At 38.5% G+C, this 23,946-nt stretch overlaps 1 protein-coding gene across 1 annotated transcript in view; it reads left to right on the top strand.

Moving 5' to 3' along the window:
* The window catches only part of CEP85L (centrosomal protein 85 like), a 77,860-nt gene extending 65,720 nt beyond the window's left edge, over window positions 1-12,140 (top strand). Inside the window, exons 11-14 of the mRNA XM_023754202.1 lie at window positions 404-454; window positions 1,291-1,398; window positions 3,233-3,464; window positions 7,424-12,140. Coding sequence (XP_023609970.1) covers window positions 404-454; window positions 1,291-1,398; window positions 3,233-3,464; window positions 7,424-7,587 — 555 coding nt within the window. The 3' untranslated portion in view covers window positions 7,588-12,140. The remainder of the gene's footprint in view (window positions 1-403; window positions 455-1,290; window positions 1,399-3,232; window positions 3,465-7,423) is intronic.
* Window positions 12,141-23,946: the final 11,806 nt, after the last annotated feature.

The following is a 23,946-nucleotide window of genomic DNA, read 5'->3' as shown; positions in this document are numbered from 1 at the left end:
ATTTTTTATAATATTTAATAGCTGATGGAATTTTTAGTTTGTATGTTTTTATTTGGAAATAAAATACCCATTAAGTAAACTTAAATAAAAACCAAACTCGGGAAATTATATTCTTAGAAAAAACAAAAGGATATCTTTTTCCTTCCTACATTATTCAAGGTCTGTTTCAAAGTTATTTTTGTAAATTGCATTAGAGAAAATTTTTATTAAGAAGTAGGAAGACTTTTGCAATTTTACATATGTGGCTATTTAAAGGATACTTGGTATGAATACTTTTATAAAAAAATTATACCCTAATTTTTTAAAAAAAACTTATAATTTCCTTTGTTTTCTTGAAATATCAATACTTTTAAAAAGCAATGGGAAAAAATTGATTCAGACTGGTATGTTTTCTGTGTTTTAGATAATAGACCGCCAACAAGATGAGATTAATAGAATGATTTTAGAAATTCAGGTAAGAAATGTTTTGTGCTCATTTTAATTTAGCTACTTGCCAATTTACTTTTAATGGTTACACAACCTAAAAATATTAAAGCATATGTATATATTTGTGTGAAAAGATTAATAGCACTTGAGATGAAGTTGCAAATTCTTTAATATTAATCTTCCCGTTTTTTAGAACAGAAGTGCTACTCAGTAAATCAGTTCTTCAAAAAATTGTGAAGATTGTCTATTCCTTACTAGTCTTTGTTTTAATTGGATGTAGTCTATCTCTATTACTAAACACACATTTAGTTAAGGTCATCATGATCTAACTAAAGACAATGGACTTTGTATTTTTATTATTTTTTATTACTATAATATTTATTAGATAGGAATACATTTCAAAAACCTCATAGGATTTTTCATTTTCTTTCCAAAATGATCTGCTTGAATTAGTTTATGAGGTGTTGTCCTCATTTCTGCCTGTTCACCTGCCAGTGGGAGGTCTGACAGTGGTCTATTTTTAGTCCACTGTGATGGCAAGAGCCTTCTCCTTCGTAATAATTCTATGTGTATTCTTCCTGTATTATCAAAACATAGACTTAAGTATTTGTTTATGTATTATGTAGATTTAACATATTTTACCCAGATTAAAAACGTTCTTGGAAAAGATGGTGTTTTTTTCCCCGTTGTAGACATCTGCTCTAGAGATAATATGGTTTGACTTAAACGTGAGCGCTTCATCTTCCAAGGGGCTGGCGAGGATGATAGATCTAAACTATTCAGAATCAATATCCCTTGTTACTTACCAGATTGCATTTTGCTTTCAATTTTAACATGCTTTGTTTACAATTCTCTTTATTCTAGTCTATGCAAGGGAAACTTTCTGAAGAAAAGATGACCACTCACAAGATGATGGAAGAGCTGGAAAAGAAAGAAAGAAGCTTGCAGAGATTAACAAAAACATTGCTTGATGTGAGTAGAAGAAATTCAAATTACTTTCAAAGGATGATTCAGTATCTATTTAAGTTAAAGCAAATGCTTATTTTGTACATATTCAAAAAACATTTTTAAATTGAAGATTTGATTTTGATGTGCCATTTAATTAAATCTATTATGTTTCTTACTAAAATTATAATAAAAAGACAGACTTATTTTTTTGTCTTAGAATACAATTTCACAGACATTACTCGAAGTCAAATGTTAGATAGAGATTAGGCCCAAAATCATCGAATAAGGCATAAATTGAATGTACACAATTACCCTAGGGAATCTTTAAGGAAGATGCAGTGTTGACACTGTCATTGGAACAGATTACACTTCCTTCACTTAATTATGAGATGAACTACTTGGCTTGCATTTCAGGACATATTATACAGATAATACTTAATTTTAGTTTTTAACTGTCATTGTGACATTTGCACTTAAATACTTCAGAATGTATTTCCAAAAATGAGGGACATTTTCCTGTATAACCGTATCACAATCCTCACACCCAGTAAGAATAATATGTCTTGATATTTGATAATACCCAGTCTATATTGCACTTCTTTACAAATGCTTTTTATAGTGACTTGAAACTAGCATTCAGTAAACACAGTGAGTTGCATTTCCTTTTGTCTCATAAACCTAAGGCCCCTTCTCCCACGTTAGTGACTTGTTGATAAAACTGTGCCTGTTTGTCTTGTAGACTTTTATTTGTCAGACTTCTAGGTTTGTCTGATTGCTTCCTCGTGGTGTCATTTGTCTTGTTCTCTACCCCGTCTATTTTCTTGTGAGCTAGAAGTTAGAGCTAAAGACACCATTAGATTCAGGTCAAGCATTTTTTGTAGGTGTTGTTCACATCATCAAGTTATATATGTTTGGTTATTTCACTGTTAGTGACACCAGTACTCATCTCATTGGATTAAGGGTGACAGACTGATTTTTTCCAGTGTCATGTTAGAGCCTCTGCAAACAGCAGGCATTCTGTGGGTGATGCTTAGGCAACTGTGTGAATATGTAGTTTGCCAGCACCCTCTACTTTGTTGGTTTTAGTATCCAACGGTGATCATTATCTGCATCATTAGATGATTAAAAGAATAGTATTTTTTTCTAATTACATCATTCCTTTTACATTTACTAGCTGGCACTCATCTATTTTTAAAAAATCTTTTTCTCATCAACACAGGCTATTTGGTTATTCTGAAATACAGTCCCAGTTGGAAAGCTAATTAAACTTATCTTTCATGAGCACTTTTCAGGATGGGAGTAGATGATGACAATTTGGGGGATGAGGCGAGGGTAACTTTCTCGAAGTGTAGTAAATCATGAGTCATATTGATAATTCAAATTTAACAATTTACAGTGTTCAGGGTCTTTTTTCCTTTGAGTTTTTAGTTGTATTTTTCTCTTACACTGAAAATATTGGTTCTGGTTACTATAGCAACATACATACTTAGTAACTAAATCACTATTGCTACTAATACCATAAAACTACAGGATGAGGTGTAAGTTCCTTTGTGGTTCATTTTGTTCTTAGGACAAATCTTGTTTTATAAAAATACATATACAACCAAGATGCTCATTATGTGAGAGACTCCTAGAAACTAAGACGGTTTGGAATTGTATTTCCTCTGTAGGGCAAAGGAACCATTCCATTATTTAAATTATTTTTCTCTTTTTTCCCCACTAAATTTGGTTCATGTGCATTTAGTATTCCATTGTTTCATTTATAGACTTGTGGCGGGGGGGAGAGGGGGGATGTTAACCTGTATGGCTTTTGAGTACCTATCCTCTGTTTTAACCATGTGTTCTTCATCCATTGCAGAACCAAAGACACACAGAAGAGACATGCTCTGTGTTGGATCAGGGCCAGGAAGCGGACCAACCCAGGCAGCAGACGGTTCTTTCCAAACGACCACTCTTTGATTTGAGTGTGATTGACCAGCTGTTCAAGGAAATGTCCTATTGTTTGTTTGACTTGAAGGCATTGTGCAGTATTCTTAATCAGCGTGCTCAGGGCAAGGAGCCGAATCTTTCATTATTACTGGGAATCAGATGTAAGTGGCCCATGACTTGTCCTTGCAGTATTGCTTAACTGTTAGAAACCGGTCTTCATGAATTAGGAACTTCGGACTGCATTTTCCGTATTTGTTTTTAATCTCCTTTCCTACATAGATTTCTAAATCTCTGAATCATTCTGTGGGTCGTGAATACATGTTTTTACTTCATTAGTAGGACTTACCTCATGCTTACAGAAGTGAGCGTGGCCATAGGTGATATGGAATGGCACCTGCCAGATGCCGCAGATCTGCCTGCATGCTGAGCTGTGCGGATCCCTGATGGAGTGATGATAGGTGTGGTTTCCTGACCGCTCTTCTAAACATGATAATTCTGTTGGCTTTCAATAGACCCCGCCATCTGTCCACTGGAAAATATTGGAGAAAAGATACTCCCTCGCTTTCCTCTGTAGCGTTTGTTCTGTGGAGGTTTTCATGCCTACAGGTCTCTTGCTCTTGTCATGCATACCTGCTGGCTTTGTCCCTCTCGGTGTGACACCACCCATCCTGCCTCACTCTGCCTTCCTCCACACAGAGTTGTGACAGCCGCCACAGGATGTCCCAGTGTCACATCCCTTCTGTGCTGCTGTTGCAGGGACACTCATTTCTGCATATGCTTCTCCATTTTATTATTGACGTGTTAGTCTCCTTTTAATACAGAAGAAATGGACTTCAGTGAGGAGGTAGGAATGGAGTCAGGTCATTTATGCAGCAACATGTTGTATTGAGTAATTACCTAATAATATAGTAAATATGTACCTAGAGAGGGGACTAGGTTTTTTTTCCCAGTTTTATAAAGATTCCACCATCTTGCCCTGACCAGTTTGGCTCAGTGGATAGAGCGTTGGCCTGTGGACTCACGGGTCCCAGGTTTGATTCCGGTCAAGGGCATGCATCTTGGTTGCGGGCACATCCCCAGTGGGGAGTGTGCAGGAAGCAGCTGATTGATGTTTCCTCTCATCGATGTTTCTAACTATCCCTCTCCCTTCATCTCTGTAAAAAATCAATTAAAAATATATTTTAAAAAAAATTCCACCATCTTGTATCATAATTATTTTGTCAAACCAAATACATAATACTCTTGATCAAAGTGTATCACTTGTTAAATGAAACATGTAACTGTGCTCAGAGATGTTAGCAGAATTTCCCTCATATTCATCAAATGTCTTCTCCAGTCCATGCGTGATAATGCAGATAATTGGAACACTGCCTTTGCCTCCCACATTAACCACATTCTTAGGGCGTTGTAATAAGTATAATTGAGATGGGCACAGGGACAGTGAGAGCGCAAGGGAAAGCAACTGAATCTACCTGGTAAGGGCTATGAAGACGCCATGGAGTGACTGGTGTTGGCTTGAATCTTAAAGGAGGAGTTTGCTAGGTGAATATGGGGTGGCTCAGTTAGCAATGATCTCTTGGAACAAGAAGCAAAAGTTCAGTGTCAGAACTCATATTCTCCACCATTTCAGAGATGGTCACTCTTTTACTTATTCTGTAACCTACATCTACACACTCCTATATAATAATTTGTTAATGTTTTCAGTAATAGGATAAGAGAGCTATCTTAATATGAATAAAAGGGAGAGTTAAGAACATTGCCACAATCCTCTCTCCATGAATACTCTTTCCAGTCTTTACAATTTAACCCCAGAATTCTTACCTTGGAGTTCAGCATTGTACAGCTAATTCTTTTGAATCCCCATCTCACTCTGTGGATTATTTGTTGGCACTGTTCACCCATGCTTTTTTTGTTTGTTTGCGTTTTTTTTTTCCTTTATTGAATAAAATATTACAAATGTGTCCTTATCCCCCCCAATGTTCACCCATGCTTCTTAAACGCTCTGCCACCATGGTGTTCATGACGTCACCCTGTAGGTCTGCTGCTACCTTTATGACTGCTCAGTCTCAGACTTCTACGGAATTCTCTGCCCCTGAAATACTGAGCTCCCCCAGATACCTTGTGTTGTTGGGTTTTTGTTTCTCTTTTTAGATGTTTTCTTTGAGTAATCTTATTAATATCCTGTTGTTGCGTTCTGTTATCACTGTACCTTTGACCCATAGAGACATTTATCTCTTATTCTGCCTAGAATGTCCCTTCTGGGCTCCTGATTATATTGACTTGTACGTTAGGACCAGCTGTTTCATCGGCATCACAGACTCAGTATGTCCAAAGCAGAGCCTGCTTCTCTTCCCCCTGTAAACCAACTCCTCCTCTTAGTGAGTAGCACCATCCACCTGTCACCCCAATTGGACTTTATCCTCTTTCCTCTGTCGTGTGTCCCATACACAACCCCTGGCCCCTATGCATATTGAGGATAGTTGGGCTCTGTCGTTTTTATCAGTCTCTTCCTGCTCCTATTGTGTATTTCTGCCATTACAACCTCATTGCACTGTGGCCTTAAGTCAAGCTTTCCTCTGGACTGGTCTGTCAACCATCTTGCCCCTCCCCCCGTCCATTTTTCACAGTGCTGCCAGAGTGATCTGTGGACTTCCTAATACTTACACTCCCCCAAGTATAGACGGGTAGCTCACACCTCTCTCTTCAGCCTTATTTCTTGGCACTCTCCTCTCTCATAATTTGTGCTCTACCGTATTAGAGCTGGTTACTGATTTTCTTGAAGTTTTTCAAATTCTGTCAGACTATTTGGTTTTCTGCTTCTATACATTTGCTTACTCTGCTTCCTTGGCCCTTCCAGTGAACCTGTTCCCTCTACAGTCAGGGCACATATGGGAGGCAACCAATAGATGTTTCTCTCACATCCATGTTTCTTTCCCTCCCGTCCCCTCCCCTCCTCGGAAACATGTCCTTGGGTGAGGATTAAAAAAATAATAAAATGAAAGAATAAGCCACTATATCTACAGGGTGTCCCCCCCAAAAAAAAATGTATATACACTTTAACAGCTGATAGCTCAGTTTTGAAAATGAAATGTATTTTAATAAACACTGCCTTTATAATTATTCAAAGTGTGTGTACATTTTGGGGTGTTACCCTACATTATTTTTGCTGAACTCAACATCTTGGGTCATGGCAGGTATTCACTTAATGTTTGTTAAAATAAGTTATCTGTCTCTTATGGCTCTAATAAGCTACCAAGGTCAATGAAGATATAAAGAAAGGTTTATTTTACAGTCACTGGCTCCACCTGCTTTTATGTTGAGATATGCTGACAGAGGAACTGGAGTAAATGATTAAAAGCTATCTGGCTTAGGGCCTCACCCTCAGTTATTCAGCCATTGGGTATCTAGCAATCAGCCTAATTCAATTGCTTGGGATTTGGAGGTTCCAGTTCAATATATATATTTGCCATATATTTTGAAAATTTGTTTTCATGCCAACAAACCCACTTTGCAGTCTATAAAAATGTGAGGTGCCGAAACCGGTTTGGCTCAGTGGATAGAGCGTCGGCCTGCGGACTGAAGGGTCCCAGGTTCGATTCCGGTCAAGGGCATGTACCTGGGTTGCAGGCACATCCCCAGTGGGAGATGTGCAGGAGGCAGCTGATCGATGTTTCTCTCTCATCGATGTTTCTAACTCTCTATCTCTCTCCCTTCCTCTCTGTAAAAAATCAATAAAATATATTTTTTTAAAAATGTGAGGTATCACCCTCACTACACAAATGATTTTCAGATTTTTGTCAAATGGGAAGAACTGAGTGGTCTAGGTAAGCTGTAATAGAGTTGCTAGAGGATGATTTTTTTCTACTTTTGGAATATTGTCATCCATTAAACATGAATTTGTGTGCATTACTGTATGAATTTAATACATTTTATTTAACAAAATTTTGAAAGGACCAAGTAGATAAGACCTATTTAATAATGAATGATGCATAATTTAAATCTGACCCCGAATGGTGTTCCATGAATAACATTGTATTGTCAATGATAATTAAGTGGAAAATCCTAAAATGCCTTTGTTCAAAAAAATGTGAGACATTCTCTCCCTATTTTATTTCCACAGCACTGAACTGTTCAGCTGAAGAGACTGAGAATGACCACAGCCCAGAAACACTCACTAAAAAACTGTCCGATGTATGCCAGTTACGGAGGGACATTGATGAACTAAGGACTACCATATCAGACCGCTATGCTCAGGACATGGGAGACAACTGCATTACTCAGTGATCAAGTGCTAGTCCCACAGCAATAATGACCTGTTCTTAAATGCTGCTGTGTTAGTCTTCACATTTCTTTTTAGGAGCCATGTTGGTCTCGGCCACACCACCCTGAACGCACCCAGTCTCATCTGATCTCTGAAGGTGCCATGTTGGAAAGTTGCAAGTGACATGTGACTTGCACATGGGATCTTTTTTCTGTGGATTTCTTTTGTTGGGGGGAAGGGGATGTAGGCGGTCTCAAAGGGCTTATCTAATCAGGACAATCAATCAAATTACCATTTGAAGATGTGATTAAGTATATAAGGGAAAAAATTCTGTATTCTCAAACTACTGAGGGTAGGACCAAGCTGTGAAGAGAGCCCTTCGGATAAAGGGGGGAGGGTTTCTTTTTATCCTGTGTTTTTGTGTGAATACATGTGTGTGCGCGTGCATGTGTGTTTATTCATAAAATAGTAAGGGTTTCTAGGGTCAGAGCAAAGCTTCTGAGAAAGGCACGCACTTGTATTTTTTTTTTCTTTCATGTACAAGCTTGTGTTAGACTTTGGGGGTTTCAAAGGCTGGCTGAGCAAGAGTTCCCACAGCAGGCGAGTGTTCTAATAGTAGCACAGGAGGCAAACCCATTGTGTTTTGAACAGCCGCTGTGCGGAGATGATGAGGTGTAGGGTTGAGTTGGTTGTAGTACGGTAGATAGGTCAACTTTTTTCCAGAAGGATTATGGATTACCTTAAAGGTGTGAAATTTTGATGTGATCTTTTTCACTAGCATAGTAAAATTACATAGTATATATCACAAGGCAATTTAACATAATTTCAACTAATTTTGACATGTCCCTTACTATTTATGGTTTCTACTTATATGTTATATACATTTGTTTAATGTAAGCAAAGCCATATATAATTAATGCAGACCTTTTAAGGCCTCCCTCATTCTTGTAAAAGATTAACAAAGTGACTCTAGAACAATAGCCTATTTATCCAAATCTCAAATGTTTACATTTTAACGGTTTCATATATGTTTTAAAGTTGAAACTACTTTAAGAAAAAGCCAGCTTGTCCTCTTTATATTTGAATCATCACTAGCAGAAAACAAAATTTAAATTAGGTGATATTTCAATTCCTTTTATTAGGTAAGGTACATTAAAAACAGGCGTTTTCATAGAATACAGACTTGGTCAGGTTAGTTCTACTGGAGTACATGCTATCACTAAGAAATGGAACTGTTATTTAAGTAGACATGCAATCAGTTAAACTTCCAAATGACTATCTCCCTGTTTTAGTTGGTAATGCGGAAGGACTATATATTCTATTTCCTTCAGAGCATTCATTACATTGTTTTGAATATACTTTGTTATGACAGTCATTGTCCTTTATAAGTTGGTTTGTTTTCTTTGATGCAGCTAAGTCTCATTAAGTCAAGACATAAGAGGTAGACAGAATAAGGGGTGTGAGTCAAGCAAGATAAGAGCAGATCACATGTCTGTTTTCTTGCCAGGCTTATATCCTGGTATAAAGGCTGCTCCCGGAAGAGATTCTTCTTAAATATTTTCAGCAGTGAAAACACGTGGCGTAAGGCCTTGAAGAAGACTGCCCAGTTCAGCATTTGGTTCACGTACAGCTCTCAATAAGTTACTTTTAGTTATATTGCAGCAGTCAATTATAATACATTGTGAGGGCATCAGACTTCCCTCTGTTCAGTGCCTGAGTCCTCTCTGCTCTTCTTAGTTCTTAGGATCTGGACACTAAGAAATCAGTGCACGGTAGTGATTCTGTATCCCAAGGCCCCTAGCTCTAGTAAGGAGGGACTGAGCACTGGTAAGAACTTGGCTTTCTCATGTGTTCATTTGCTTTCTAATGTTGGTGGGTTGAGGATAGTCAGAGAGTAGTAAATTTGTGCCCAAAATCTGAGGCAAAGAACTCTGCCTTGTAAAAATTAATATCTATAAAAATGACCCTTTATAGTAAAGTAGGAAGGAGCATCTAAATGCAGCATGTATTTTAATATTCTTTTTTAATAGAATCCCCACCCCCCACCCCAACCTTCACAATTTTGGAAATTAAGGAACCCTAAAATATAGTACTAACGGGCAAATAATCACTGATTTACCTGGGTCACTAGGTTCTTACTTAAATATCTCCTAGTTTTTCAGTATATGTTTGGGGATTTTATGGTTATTATTGTTTTAAACAAACTTTTGGTCATTTGTTTTCATCTATTATAGATACATTTTGTTTGTGGCTTAGTTGGGATAAAATATTTTATTTTTTAAAATAAGTTTTCTAAAACTTATAGAATTGCACCTAATTCATATGTCTTGAGGTCAAAAAAAATTTAACTTAGTAGGAAATTAACAAATTACTGCTTATATATTTCACTTTCCAAAATGTATACACTCCATTAAAAAAGGAAATTAAGATGTGATAGTTTAAGTATAGCCTTGAATTACAAAATGTAATCTCTTGGAGTCTGGGGAGTTTGTGAAAGGACATAGATAAGTGGTTGGCCTTGGAGGGTATTTTGGGAGAAAATCAAACTAGTAGTATATTAATTCATCAGTATTTAATTTTGATTTTCATTTTTCAGAAAATGCCCGTTCCCAAGACAATCTCTTGTGTCAGTTTGAACGAGGTACTCTTGGAAGTTATTACAGTGATATAGGTCTGAGGTGAAAAGTAACCTAATTTTAAAGTAAATCTATTTGAAAATTTCCTTAGATATGAAAACTTTTAAATTATGCTTTTGTGATTAAATGCTTGTCTTCTAAGGAAGTATTTCGTGCATTATCAAAATTTACTCTTAGTCTTCTGGGTTTTGAAGTTGAACTTATTCGGCCTCAGTCACATTAAAGCAGAGATAAAGTAACAGTGGTCTCAATAAAATACCCAAATTACCTGTGCAGATCAAAGCCACAATGGTTGTCTTTTCATTTGATGTCAGGAAAAAAGGATGACTCTAGTTAATTGTTAGTAAATTTGCAGTGGTCTTTCATTTTAAAAAGCCTCAGTGAATTGACTAGATATTTTCATGCCTGAACTTTTCTTTTAAGAAGTGTGGCCCTGTTTTATATTTGAAATAGGATTCAATATTTAATGTTAACAATATTATATTTTAGTGAAATTTATTTTGGTTATGACAGTGATTAAACCGAATTAGATTTCTTTTAGTAGTTTGTTAGGGACAATCTCAAGGGCTAGGAAGTGTTGCTAAAATAGATATTGTACATTTATGACTTATGAATAAGCTTATAAATTAATGTTGTGATAGTTCAAGACTTATAAATATGAATCTCTTGGAGGGTATTTTTAAAGGAACTACTTTATTGGGAAAACATTTTTTCAGTATCAGTCATAGTTCATTGAATAGCAGCTGAGAACTTGGACTGTGGTTTTACATAGCACAGTTCAGCTCAGCCATACCTTTAGTTTGGATTATTGGCATCCTCTTACATAGATCTCTATCATTGTAGATATGTAATTACAGTAATAAGCAGTTCTCATAACCATGCTCACTTAGACCGTATCACTTGAAACTGCCAGTAGCTATAGCTCTCTGAGCCAAAGCTAATTCACTTCATTTCCATTCTTAATTCTTTTCAGCACTCACAAAGCAAGAAAACTATTTGTTTGGTATATAGAGTATAATTTCCAAATTCACCCCAAAATGCCATGGTGGTATATTGCTGTATGGTAATATTATACATTTAATAATATTTAATCATGAAGGGGAGAGATTTTGGATTTTTTTTTCTTATTTAGAGGAAGAATTGAGTAAATTAGGAATGTATTTTCAATTCAGTAAGTCATTAACACTCTTGCAGCTGCATACAGAGAGAACCTTTCGTGCCTTTTTGCCTGCAGTAAGCATTCATTTCTATTTTACAAGAGCTATAAGAATGTTGATGACTATCGCACCTTGTTAGACTCATTAACGATTTTTTTAAAGCAAGGAGCAGTTTTTCATTACTAGGTAGATAACTTAGTAAACATGACAGGAGGTGTCGGATATATGTCTTTGGAACCCAGCCTTTTCCCCATATTGTGAGCAGGAAACTCCTTTGGAATGTCGTGTGTGAATGCGTGTGTACATATATGTATAAATAGTTATTTAAATATATAAACATAAAATTCAACATCACGCTGGTGTGATGCCAAGAGTGGTAAGGTGCTAGGTGGTCACATGAAAAGCACAGCAGAGTGTATAATCAGTCACTATGGCTGGTGGTTTTTGTAAACTAGGTTCAGTTTTGAACCACCCAGAATACCTCGTGTAAATACAGTGGTCATGACTTAATTGAAATACAATCCTTGTAAAAAGAATGTGAAGCCACTGGTTGGCTTATGCCTTCTGATCTGTCATTCTTGCCTCTTTTTTGTAAAGGGGCTGTTTTTCTGTTTGTTTTGTTTTTTAATAGGGTTTACAGCTAGAATTTTGAATGCCAAAGTTCTATTTATTAAAGTTTTTAAAAAAGTTTTCAATGTTAATGGCTAAGTATTTTTCCACTGGATTATTGTTTGTTGATGTTGGACTTTGTATTTACAGAGAAATAAAATTTTTATTAAAAGATTTATCTCTTCCAAGTGCCTAATTTTAATATAACAATGTATTTGAAATTTCAGACTTGAACTTTCAGTAACAAGATTATATTGACTTGTCCTTTAGGTAAAAGCTTTTATAAATAAGAGAACCTATGACTAGAAAGTGGAGACTTCTGCTTTAGGTCTGTCTTACACTTTCTTTTCAGTTACTAAAAAGCTTTTTCTCCTGGCCTTCCCATGAAGGGTACTGAGATTTTTTTTATAACAGGTGCTGTAAATACATATCTATATCCATTTCAGCTAATAGTGCTGTGTCCCCCATTTGGATTTTGAAAAGCCCCATTTATATCAAGAGTGTTTTCTTTTCCAACAGAGAAAATTTGATTTTAGTTTCCCATATTGCTAAAAGCTTGGACTAGCAAATCAAATATTTCCCCTTCTAATCAAAGTTGAAACCCGACTGAAACGTATGCTACGAATGTGATCTTGTGAAAAGATCATACTATGCAGGGACTTGACATCTCACCTTTGGTGGTTTGCCAGCCTAGACCAGAGATGCCCTGTGGATGGCACCCTGGGTCCTTGTTGTAACACATGTGGGCTGTGGCCTCAGTGTCTCTAGGAAGTTGGTTACTATTTGGATTAGCAGTATTTGTTTCCAGCCCAGCTAACTTGACATGGCTCTCAGAGTCTTTAATGAGGCAACTGATTCAGTTAACAGAAGGAGCACTGAAAAATCATGCATCGTAGACTCTTTTAGGTTGCAAGCAAATGTCTTGGAAATAAAAGCAGAGTGGACAAAATCCTAGAATATTTCTTTGGCAATTGGTGAAGATATAATTATTTTTGATCTGGTTTCAAAAATGTTTTGATGGGGGAGGCAATAGCTTTTGATAGGGTGCATCTCAGTGATTTTGAGCTTTTTATGCCAAATCCCCAAACAACCATTTTATGTAGAAATCAGTTAAGAAAGAGGTGTGAAGGGTGTTAGTAATGGGCAGAGTGGGTCAGCAGAGCAGACACCTTCTCACAAAGAACACTCCAACCTCAGGGCAGTAGAGACTCCCTGATTTAAGGGAGAGTCCACTTTGAAGGCTGAAACTAAGATGAAAAATTTCTAGAATGTTTAAAATTGCTGATGATGAAAAAAAAGTGTATACACAAAAAGAAAAAATCTTTGCATTTTAGCCAATTTGATTTTACTTAAACACCAGCCTCACTTCATGATCTCTATTGACTTGCTCATAATAGAAGTTTAAACTGAATTTACACCTACCCTGTAACCCAGAAATTCACCCTAGATATTTGATATAAATATAAACATATGCCTAAAAAGAAACTTGCAGATGAATGTTCATAGCAGTTTTATTTATAATAATCAAATACTGGAAATACTTTTTCAGTATGAGTTCTCCACCCAGAGTTGAAAAACATTATTTTTCTACAATCTTGAGTTCTAAGGGATAATCTATATACTTTTTTTTGGAAAAGGGAGTAACATTTAGTACACAAGGCAGTGGAGAATCAGAGTTGGAAAACAGCCTGTCTGTTAACTAGAGGCATTTGTGTTTCTACTTCCCTCTGGGGTATTGTCCTTTGTCTTGCTGCCACCTCTGTTCTCTGTGTCTCCACAATTCTCGTGAAGCGCTTGGTCGCATCCTGATTGAAACAAACTTTCTATGCCGCTGTTTGCTATTGGGGTGCTGGTGATGCCTTGTCTTATTAAATTTTGTGTTTAATGAGCAACTGGAATATACCATCCTCCCACGATGTGCAAGTATCTGCCCTTAGCCCCAGGAAGTAAGAACCCTAGTAGCAAGGAGAAAATGTGGTTTAAAGCATAGCTCCCCCTAGGAGGTTGTGGAGTTTGTTTGTTTGTTTGTTTGGAGCTTTTGATGGGAGAGGGGTACAGTGATAATAAATCCTATTTGGGCAAGTCCCATTTTCTTCCATCTCTTGGATCTCCTGTTCATCTTTTTTTTTTTTTTTAAATATATTGATTTTTTACAGAGAGGAAGGGAGAGGGATAGAGAGTTAGAAACATCGATGAGAGAGAAACATCGATCAGCTGCCTCCTGCACACTCCCCACTGGGGATGTGTCCGCAACCAAGGTACATGCCCTTGACTGGAATCGAACCCGGTACCCTTGAGTCTTCAGGCCGACGCTCTATCCACTGAGCCAAACCGGTTTCGGCTCCTGTTCATCTTTTATGTGACTACGCTTTCTGCTCTTCTGTGGGTCCAGGCCACAGGACTGGACATGGTTACTTTCCAACCCCAGAGCCCCAAGAGCATAGCATTATCAGGCTTTAGGCCAGCTGTGCAGGTTTTGTAAGGGTGAATCCAAGGGCTGGCTTAAAAGAGGAACACAATACCAACTTAAAAGGCAAATGCATATATGTATATGTTTGGAAAATAATAGAAAGCAAGGTAAATTACATTTTTTATTCCTACACTGATTATTTAGTCATAAAACTAGTGGTTTGGACAAGAAGAATGGGTCTGGAGAAGAAAAAATAAAGCAAAATCCCTCCATAGTACTCGGGAAGGCCACGTGACTGACCGAAGGAATGCTGGCTCTGCGATGTGAGTGACGAGATGTTGGGGAAATTGCTTTTTCCAAAACTGTTACCAATAGTTCACAACCAGCGAGTCACACTTTTGTGTTAAACAGTTTACTCACTGTGCAATTCTTTTTGAATGGATTTTGTTTTTAGAACACAAGTTTTTCTGTAAATAGAAAATAGACCTACTCTCCCTCTGCCTCAGTATGCAGTTTCCCTGTTAACATCTCGTGTTAGTGTGGTGCACTTCTTATAACTGATGAACTAATATTGATGCATTATTATTAACTAAAGTCCATAATTTACATTAGGGGTCATCTTTATTTGGACAGTACTATGGGTTTTTGTCAGGGGACATCCGAGTGATATGCTAGAATTCCGATGTCCCCTGAGAGGGGACAGCGGAGTGCAAAGGGTTAATATACAGAAGTTTGGTCACTCCCAAAATTCTCTGTGCTCCACCTACACTTCTTTCCCTACCAAACCCCTGGCAACCACTGATCTTTTTACTATAGTATTGCCTTTTCCAAAATGTCATATAGTTGAAATTATACAGTATGTAACCACTTCAGATTAGTGTCTGTCACTTAACAGTATGCATCTAAAATTCCCTGATATCTTCCCATGCACAGTTTATCCATTCACTTATTGAAGGACACTTGGTTGTTTCCAGGTTTTGGCAATTATGGATAAAGCTGTTATAAAAATTCATCTACATGTTTTTGTGGGGACATAGATTTTCAACCCCTTTGGGTAAATACATAGGAGCGTGATTGCTGGATTGTGTGGTAAAGCCATGTTTGGTTTTATAAAACACTGCCAAACTGTCTTCCAAAGTGGTTGTACCATTTTGCATTCCCACCAGCAATGAATGCTGCTTCACATCCTTGTCAGCATTTGTTATCATCAGTGTTTTGGATCTTAACCATCCTATATAATAAAAGCATAGTATGCAAATTGTCCCCTCGACCGACCGGGAGTTAGTCCGGGAGTTTGACCAGAGGGCAGGGCCAGATGAGGGAAGGGAGGGGGGCCCTGGCTGGCAGCAGCAGGTGACAAGGGGAAGGGAGGGAGTACCCTGCCTGCAGCTGGCAGCCGCTAGGGACCCTACCAGTGCACGAGTTTTGTGCACTGGGCCTCTAGTTCTACTAGGTGAAGGAATAGTGGCATCTCATTATTATTGTTTTAATTTGCATTTTTCTAATATATAATAATAAAAGGGTAATATGCTAATTAGCCACAGTGGGTAGGGGCCACAGCAGAGGTGGCAGAGGCCCCTGGCCTCAGCGGCAGTGGCGGGCATGGGTCGGGGCCAAAGCCCTCACATGAATTTCATGCATCAGGCCTCTAGTAACATATGATATTGAATGTCTTTTCATATGCCCGTTTGCATGTCTGTATATCTTTGGTGGAGTGGTCAGATCTTTTGCCTACTTTTTTATTTGGGCTGTTTGGTTTCTTATTGAGTTTTAAGAGTTCTCTGTATATTTTAGATACAAATTCTTTTTAAAAAAATAATTTTTATAGAGAGAGGGAGAGAGGGAGAGAGAGAAACATTGATGTGAAAGTGAAACATCAATCGGCTGCCTCCTGCATGTCCCCTACCCGGATTGAGCCTGAAACTTGGGCATGTACTCTGACTGGGAATCAAACTGGTGACCTCTCAGTGCATGAGATGATGTCCAACCAACTGAGCCATACCAGCCAGGACTATTTTTGATGCAAGTTCTTTATCAAATATGTGTTTTGCAAATATTTTCTCCCATTCTATGGCTTATCTCTTCATTATCTAAATAGCGTCTTTCTCAAAACAGAAGTTTTTAATTATAATGAAGTCCAGCTTTTCAATTTTTTCTTTGCTGGATTATGCTTTTGATGGAGCATCTAAAAAGTCATCACCAAACCCAAGGCACATAGGTTTTCTATATTATCTTCTCTTATAGTTTTGTGTTTTATATTTAGGTCTACAATCTATTTTGAGTTAATTTGTGTGAAAGCTTCAGGATCTTTATCTAGATTCATTTTTTTGTATGTGGATGTCCCTTTGTTCAAGCACCATTTGTTGAAAGGAATAACTTTTCTCATTAATTGCCTTTGCTCTTTGTCAAAGATCAGTTGACTATATACGTGTGGGTTGTGATTCCTTTTCAAATAAAGCTCCTCCTGGGGAAGGTAATGTTGAAAGTTTTTAATATTTTAGTTTGAAAGAATTATTCAGAATCTTCTATTAACAGGTGGGTCTGAGTTATAGGATACTGGCTGTTGAGATAGCCATAATGGATTGACATAAATTGACAGCTAACATATACCAAAGACATACTCTAATGTATTCTTAATTGTGCCTGGGGCCTGAGTGTGTGGGGGTGAGGAGGTTACCTGCAGCCAGAATTTTAGTCCAGGTGCGTCCCTACCCCCAATGTGAAGGATTGGACTGAAGGGTGCATTCCCTTTCCTGCTCCTTCTTCACTTACACTGTGAAGGTAAATTGTGAACTCATTATTCAAATGCAATAGCTATTGCATTGTCATCAAGTGATAAATTATTTTTAGAATCACATCGCCTTTACTCTCAGCTTTGAGGCTGTAATTCACAAAGCAAACCAAATGAATTCACATTTTCCATGACTCGATCCCAATGATTCCTTAATGTGGAGCAGAGCTGGTCTGAAAATTTTCCAGGCAGAAGTCATAAAAAATGAGGACACTATGGAAAAACAATGCATCTAATAATCTTGAACTATCAGTCCATCTATGCAGGGATTAATGCTCTAATACATGAGTGCTATTCCAGAAATATGTAAATTCACTTAAATTTAATCTAATGGCTAGATTCAATTTTCAGTAAAAAATTGAAGGCTTCTTTTCAATCTGAAAATGGTGGAGTATTTTCTTGCATAAATCTGTTAAAGGATAATTTTCAAAAAAAGCAACATGACTCATGAATATAAAATGAACATGTGTCAAAGATTTTATTTAACTCGTAATTAAATGAGGGAACAGGAAAAGCTATTACAATTGATTCAAAAGAGAATCCAGAGGAAAAAACACAGTTATAAATCAGGAATATTGAAATGCATTTGCAAGCGGTTGCAAAACGCTTTTTCATCCTGGGGAAGGAAAGTCAATTGAGCCTCCACTAGTCAGAATTTATTGTGTATTGATAGATAAGAATTGTCGATAGACAATTACTTTGCCTTATTATTAGTTATCTACAACTTATAAGATTTATAAAATAGCTCCAATGCTTGATAATTCTTGGAGCTCCAAGGTGCCAAGAGTTATAAAATGGCTCCAATTGCCCGGTTTAAATCAGATAACCTCAGAGGCTCTAAATGATGCATCGTTTTCTGTTGAAGACACCCAGTAACCATTTTTTCTTATTCCAAATTTCCCTACAAATGTTTTTGTGCTCCTATTCTTCTTCAGATTACAGGGCATTTGTATCACTTCAAAAACTATTAAGGCTTATGGGTATAGGCGACTTTTATAAACTCCCTGAACCAGATCCAGACGATGTGGTTTTTCCTCACTGGGCGACTTTAGATAAAACAACGAAGGACTGAAACAGACAGGGATAGATGTGTAAAATACAGCTGTAAGTACATTATAGTACAATAGGACTATTTAGAAAAAAATTTTTTTTACTTCATTTGGCTTTTATTTTCTATTTTTTGGAAGCATGCCTCTTTTGTTTCTCTCTCAATATCAACTGGATAGTTTTGTGGCTTGTGATACACTTTTTTTTCAGCTTGTATATCTGATATATGTAGGCAATGAGTGTGGGACAGTGCTCTGTATTTTGATGAAGTAATACTTTTTATCATGGTATTAACTAGTAATTGTTCTTTCTTCTGGATTCTTCATACAGGTCTAGATGTTTAGAAAGGGTATCCCTAAAGGAGTCCGCAGAAAGGTGTCAGCAATACTTTTGCATGAATTTGCTTATTTTAATTCCCATAGTCCCAGAAATTATTGCCAACAAGAAGAAGGTTGCGAATGGGGAGGGGAGGCCTATGCAAATCATGATATTCTAGAGGGAACTTGCTGAAAGGAACATCCCAGGTCAGATTTGAGGGAAAGCTCTTTTTCTAACTGTTTTCTTGCCTATAGTGTGAATGCTGGGAACACTATGTCATACAAGATTCATCAGTGGGCTCCAACCCCAAGCAAAGTGATTTTTGACCTTGAATGACCCCATCTAGTGAAAAGGCATAATTTAAAAATAAATTTTAAAAATCTATCTACTGTCTACTAATCCAGGCTGCAAGATGTCCTCTTTTTAACTTGATAATTTTTTATATTTAGAATATTAGGAATAGCAAATAGAGCTGAAAGGAGGTATAGCCACTGTACTAGGTTGAATGTCCTCTCCAAGTTCATTTCCACCTAAAACTTCAGACATTTGGAGGTAGGATCGTTGCAGATGTAATTAGTTAAGATGAGATCATACTAGATTATTGTGGGCCCTAATCCAGTGACTGATGTCCTTATAAAGTGAGTCACAGACACAGAGGAAGAGCATCATGTCACATGGGGCAGAGATTGAGGGGATACATCTCCAAGGCCAGGAGGGCCAAGGAATGGTGGTGATCCTGGAGGCGAAAGAGGGGCAAGGAAGGTTCTTCCCTAAGACCTTGAGAGACAGCAGGGCCCTGTTGACACCTTGGTTTTGGACTTGTCGTCTCTAGAACCGTGAGAGAATACATTTCTGTTGTTTTCAGGTCCTCAGTTGGTGGGACTTTGTTACAGCATCCCTAGGAAACTAATACAGCCAAATGCGAGCCCGTAGCAAAATGGAGGTCAAGGTGGCATTTGGCTTCTTTGTCCCTGACCCCCTCCCCCCTTTCTCTCCTCTTACTTAGGTATTCTTCAATGGGTTTCATTTCAGTGCTTTAAATGGCCCCCAGGGAAACACATTTCAAAGGAATGAAGGCTTGTGGTGTCCTGTTATACACTGCAGCCCCTGCCTGGAAAGGCTCCGAAGGGCAAGTGAAATGTTCCCAGAAGCTGTAGAAGAACTCCCCTTCTCTCCAGAGTAAGGGATTTTGTAAAAGCAGGAGCCATAGCTCCCTCCTGCCTTCAAGCAAGTCGGGAGTGGACACCCAAACTTCCAACCAGCCTCCCCTCACAGGTAGGGTGTGGCTCTTCTCCAATCAGAGGGTCCACACTGCAAAGAGGCATCATAACATTTACTAATTTGCCATATTCCTTTGTCACCATTTACTGTGCTGCCCATGGGTCTCCTGAGTATTTTTCTCAGGTTAACGGCCGTGCAAATTCACAGCTGTAATGTGTAGGGCAGTCACCGTGCAGATGAAACTTGCTGCTCAAGCTTTATGCAGAACATCATCAACAAGCATCCAGGCTCCTGATCTGCACTGAACTTGGTTGAGGGAATGTTGCCACCTCCCCTTGCCCACAGCAAACCCAAGGAAAAGTGCAACTAAACTCATTTCACCAGCTTAGGGTACAAATATGGTTTTAGTTCCCTATTCACCGCTGAAGCATGGCGTCTTCCCTGTGAGCTTTCCTCCCCCGTTGGATTGGTCTAGAAATGTGGGAGCTGATTTGGGTCAGATTTGGTGAGTTCTGCCTTGTACCCAGCAGGACACTGGCAGGTCAGCCGGATGTGGAGGTGCCTGCAGCCACCCGCACATGCTCTCTAGACCCTTGCTCTCTCACACGCCTATGGGCCCTTAGTTGAGACAGAACCACCAGCCATTGTCCCTGGTATTGTAGGTGAATTCCCCAGGTGAGTTCTGGGGTGTCCTCTCCCATCAGCCCTTTGGTCTGGCCCACTCTATCGGTTAGAAAATACCATGGGCTTTGGGGAGAGGGGTTTGGAATTGGGCTTCCCCTTCCAGAAGTATGCAAATTATCATGACACTTCCCAGAGCTCTGAGAAGAGCAGGGACCTTTTCTAAGTCACAGGAAGTAAAAAGGTCCAGTTAAACCCTATTCCCAGGGTAATAGGTACTTAATTTTCTGAAGCAAAAAAAAAAAAAAAGAGATAGAGAGAGAAAAAAGATCACTGCTCCTCCTTCAGCTAAAAAAAGAAGTGAATATTTTAAAAATTTTGTGGCAGAGAGACCATACTTAGTCATCCTCAACAAATCATGTATCTTATTTTAAAAATACTTTTACATTTATGAAAATAGTATGTGCTCATAGTAGAATATTTTTAAAAAATAATGTATTTTTAAAGTGACAAAGTGAGGTCACTTGTCACTCTGACTCCCAAACTACTACCAGGACATCCATCATGTCTACTTGGACTGAGCCCAACGAGGGGAAATATCCAACATCTGAAAATGTCCAAACTTGGAAAGAAACCCTGGGCTAGTGGACAAGGAGAAAATTAAACTCAGAATAGCTCCCCTGACTTTAAAGAGAAAGAATAGAGAAGCAGAAACTCAGGAGGCACATGGCTAATGCGATCATCAACCAAACAGAAAAGTCAAACCCCAGGTGGCAGAACTCTGTGGTTATGGCAGAAATCCTCATAAATTGCAACCTCTAACTGAGTCTCCCCATAAGGATTTAGTGAACAGGCACATTACCTTCCCCATTTCTTCCTTCTGTGAAAAAAGGAATTGGTGATCACAATTAAATGTCACTGGAAAAGCAGAATTTGACAAGAGATTAGGTAAATCTGCTTTCAGATTGTTGCTGATGATGCTCATAGAAATGTAGGATTTGCTTCATGCTGTTATGAGCAATTTTCTTGGAGTCCAATTGACGGACAGGTTTATCTGTGACTTTTGCTGCAGGTCACCAGTTAATCAAGTCTAGTGACATCAATCTGACTGTTGGGAATGGAATGCGAATGGTTCATAATTGAGTCTCAAACGTAAAGTCCTAAAATACCCTGCTGCGAACATCCGTCACTACCCACCACTGGATTCACAAAACAGGCCACAATTAAGTTGATAATTACAGCTACACTAATATCCATTTACAATGGACGGCAGAATGGCAGCACTGGAAACACCAATAACCAGCTTAAGGAAACACTGACATACGATAAAAAACATGTTTTCCTAAAAGTGTAGGAATTCTAACTATGTGCGTGCCTTGTTTTATTCATTATATTTCCCTTATTAAATGGAAGCTCCATGTGAACAGGGAGTTTTTATTTGTTTGCTTGTTTTGTTCAGATGTACTCCCAATACCCAGACCAGTGCTTGGCTCACAGGCAGTGGCCTCTGGTGGTCTCGAATAAATGAATGCACTTTATATCATTACCAATCACTGACAGAGGGCCAAATCTCCCGCTGGGAACCCCCATCACTAAGCAGCACTTATTCGAATATAAAAAGTAAAGTCTAGAATTATGCTTTATTTGCCCCATAAAGTGAGCCCTCAGCCCTCCATGCCCATATCTGACAGCGAGACCTACTTTGAAAACCACAGATGCAGACTACACAGCCTACTATGTGCTTTAAGTCTTTGCTACTCAAAGTATAGCCTGGGAACCACCTACATCCTCATCACCAGCATCTGGGTAGAATTGCAGAATCTCAGGCCCCCAATCAGACTTACTAAAGCAGAACCTACATTTTATCAAGATTCCCCAGGTGATGCATATGCACATTTGAATTTCTATCACGGGTGAGGTAGCATTTGAGGAGGGTGGGAGGACAGGTCAGATTTTGACAGGAGGAAGCGGGTGGACGGGAGAGTATTCCAGGCACCAAGGTTTTCCCAGAGATGAGGCAACAGAGGTCATGTTGGTAACAGCTAATGATGGTGTCTGACAGGAGGGGAAGCATTAGAATGTGGGGTTCAAGTCACCTCGTGGAGAATGTTAACTCTAAGCTAGGGGTAGGAGATCACTGAATCTGTAAATAATCTTTAAATCCCTTCCAAATTGCTTTTTCCAGAGCCAAACTTGGTCCTACCTCTCTGGCTCATAGCTTGGCAGGAGAATGGCTTTTCTCCTTTTATGTGTAATTGGTTTCTCCCGTCCAATTACTCTCTCATACATCTCCCAGCTGTTTTTCAACTTCACTTGGTTACGTTGCCTGTTGCTCAAAATATTTTAAGAACCTAAAACAGGGGACAATGGTAAAGCTGCTTAGTCTGGCATGTGGTGCTCTCTGCAGCCTGACTCTAGCTTCCCAATTTCCTTCCCTACGACCTGCTCTAGACCTTTCTGCTCTAGCCACGCTGGAGAATTCGCTGCTTCACAATAAACTGAGTGCATTTCTGCTTTATGGCCATGACCCCAGCTGGTATGTCTTTCCTTGTCCTCCAGGGCCATGAACTCATCTTCCTTCTGCATCCAGCTCCTCCAGGCTTTCCCTGTCTCTGCCCACTACAACCATCAGCTGCCCTCTCTTCCCAAAATCCTTTGCAATTTTTTTCTTCCATTCAAATAGCAACTTATTCGTTCTTTTATTCAGCTGAAACTTGTTGGATGCCTGCTATGTGTCAGGTCCTTGGAAAAGAAACATCTCAGCGCCAGCACTGGAAGAACTGACGATCTAGCAGGAGAAATAGTCACAGTTACAATAGGATGCGATAGATGCAACCATAGCAGTAAAACTGAGTAACAGTAAAGCACCTCGCACAAACTAGTGGGGGGATGGAGGGGGGAAAGCAGAAAGGAAAGGGGAAAGGGGAAGAAATAAGGGGAGGAGGGGAAGACAGAGAGAGAGAGAGAGAGGGAGAATTTTAGTTGTAGATATTTCTTTCTGGATTCCCAACCCAAGCCTCAACTCCTTTTCCTTAATAATCAATTATTTTTTTCTTTTAAAATGCCTAAGTTTACACCACGGGTGTGTAGTCCCATAAGGCTATCCTCTTCTTCACAGAGATATGGTCAGCATATCAGGATGCCATATCATCAGAGCATGTTTTAGGAAGACTGAGCCCCCATTCAAAGTTAAATCTCAAAACTCAATGGTATGTTTACATGTTTCTAATGCTTGGTGGCTTAGATGCCACAATTTCAATGCTAATGACTTTATACATTTTCCTTTAATCATGGGAAATTGACAAAAAAGCAACTGTTTTTATTATTGAAGGCTTTAAAATATGTCAAAAAGAAGGTAGTTAATTGTCATTTTATTAATCATCTTAAAGCATTCCATAATGAAGAGTAGGTGCCATTAGGTTGGGTATTTCTGAAGGATATTCCAAACCTGCATACCTATTTTGATGTCCTGAATATTTTAAAGACCCAACATCTCACCTCTCCCACACCCACCATTTCCACACCCACATTTCTCCCCTTGAACAAGAACCTTTCCGCATAACTCCTTGGTG

This window comes from Myotis lucifugus, unplaced genomic scaffold (assembly GCF_000147115.1).
Source record: "Myotis lucifugus unplaced genomic scaffold, Myoluc2.0 scaffold_57, whole genome shotgun sequence".
Lineage (NCBI taxonomy): Eukaryota > Metazoa > Chordata > Mammalia > Chiroptera > Vespertilionidae > Myotis > Myotis lucifugus.
The sequence above is the reverse complement of the archived record's forward strand: the minus strand, read 5'-3'. Positions and strand labels throughout refer to the sequence as shown.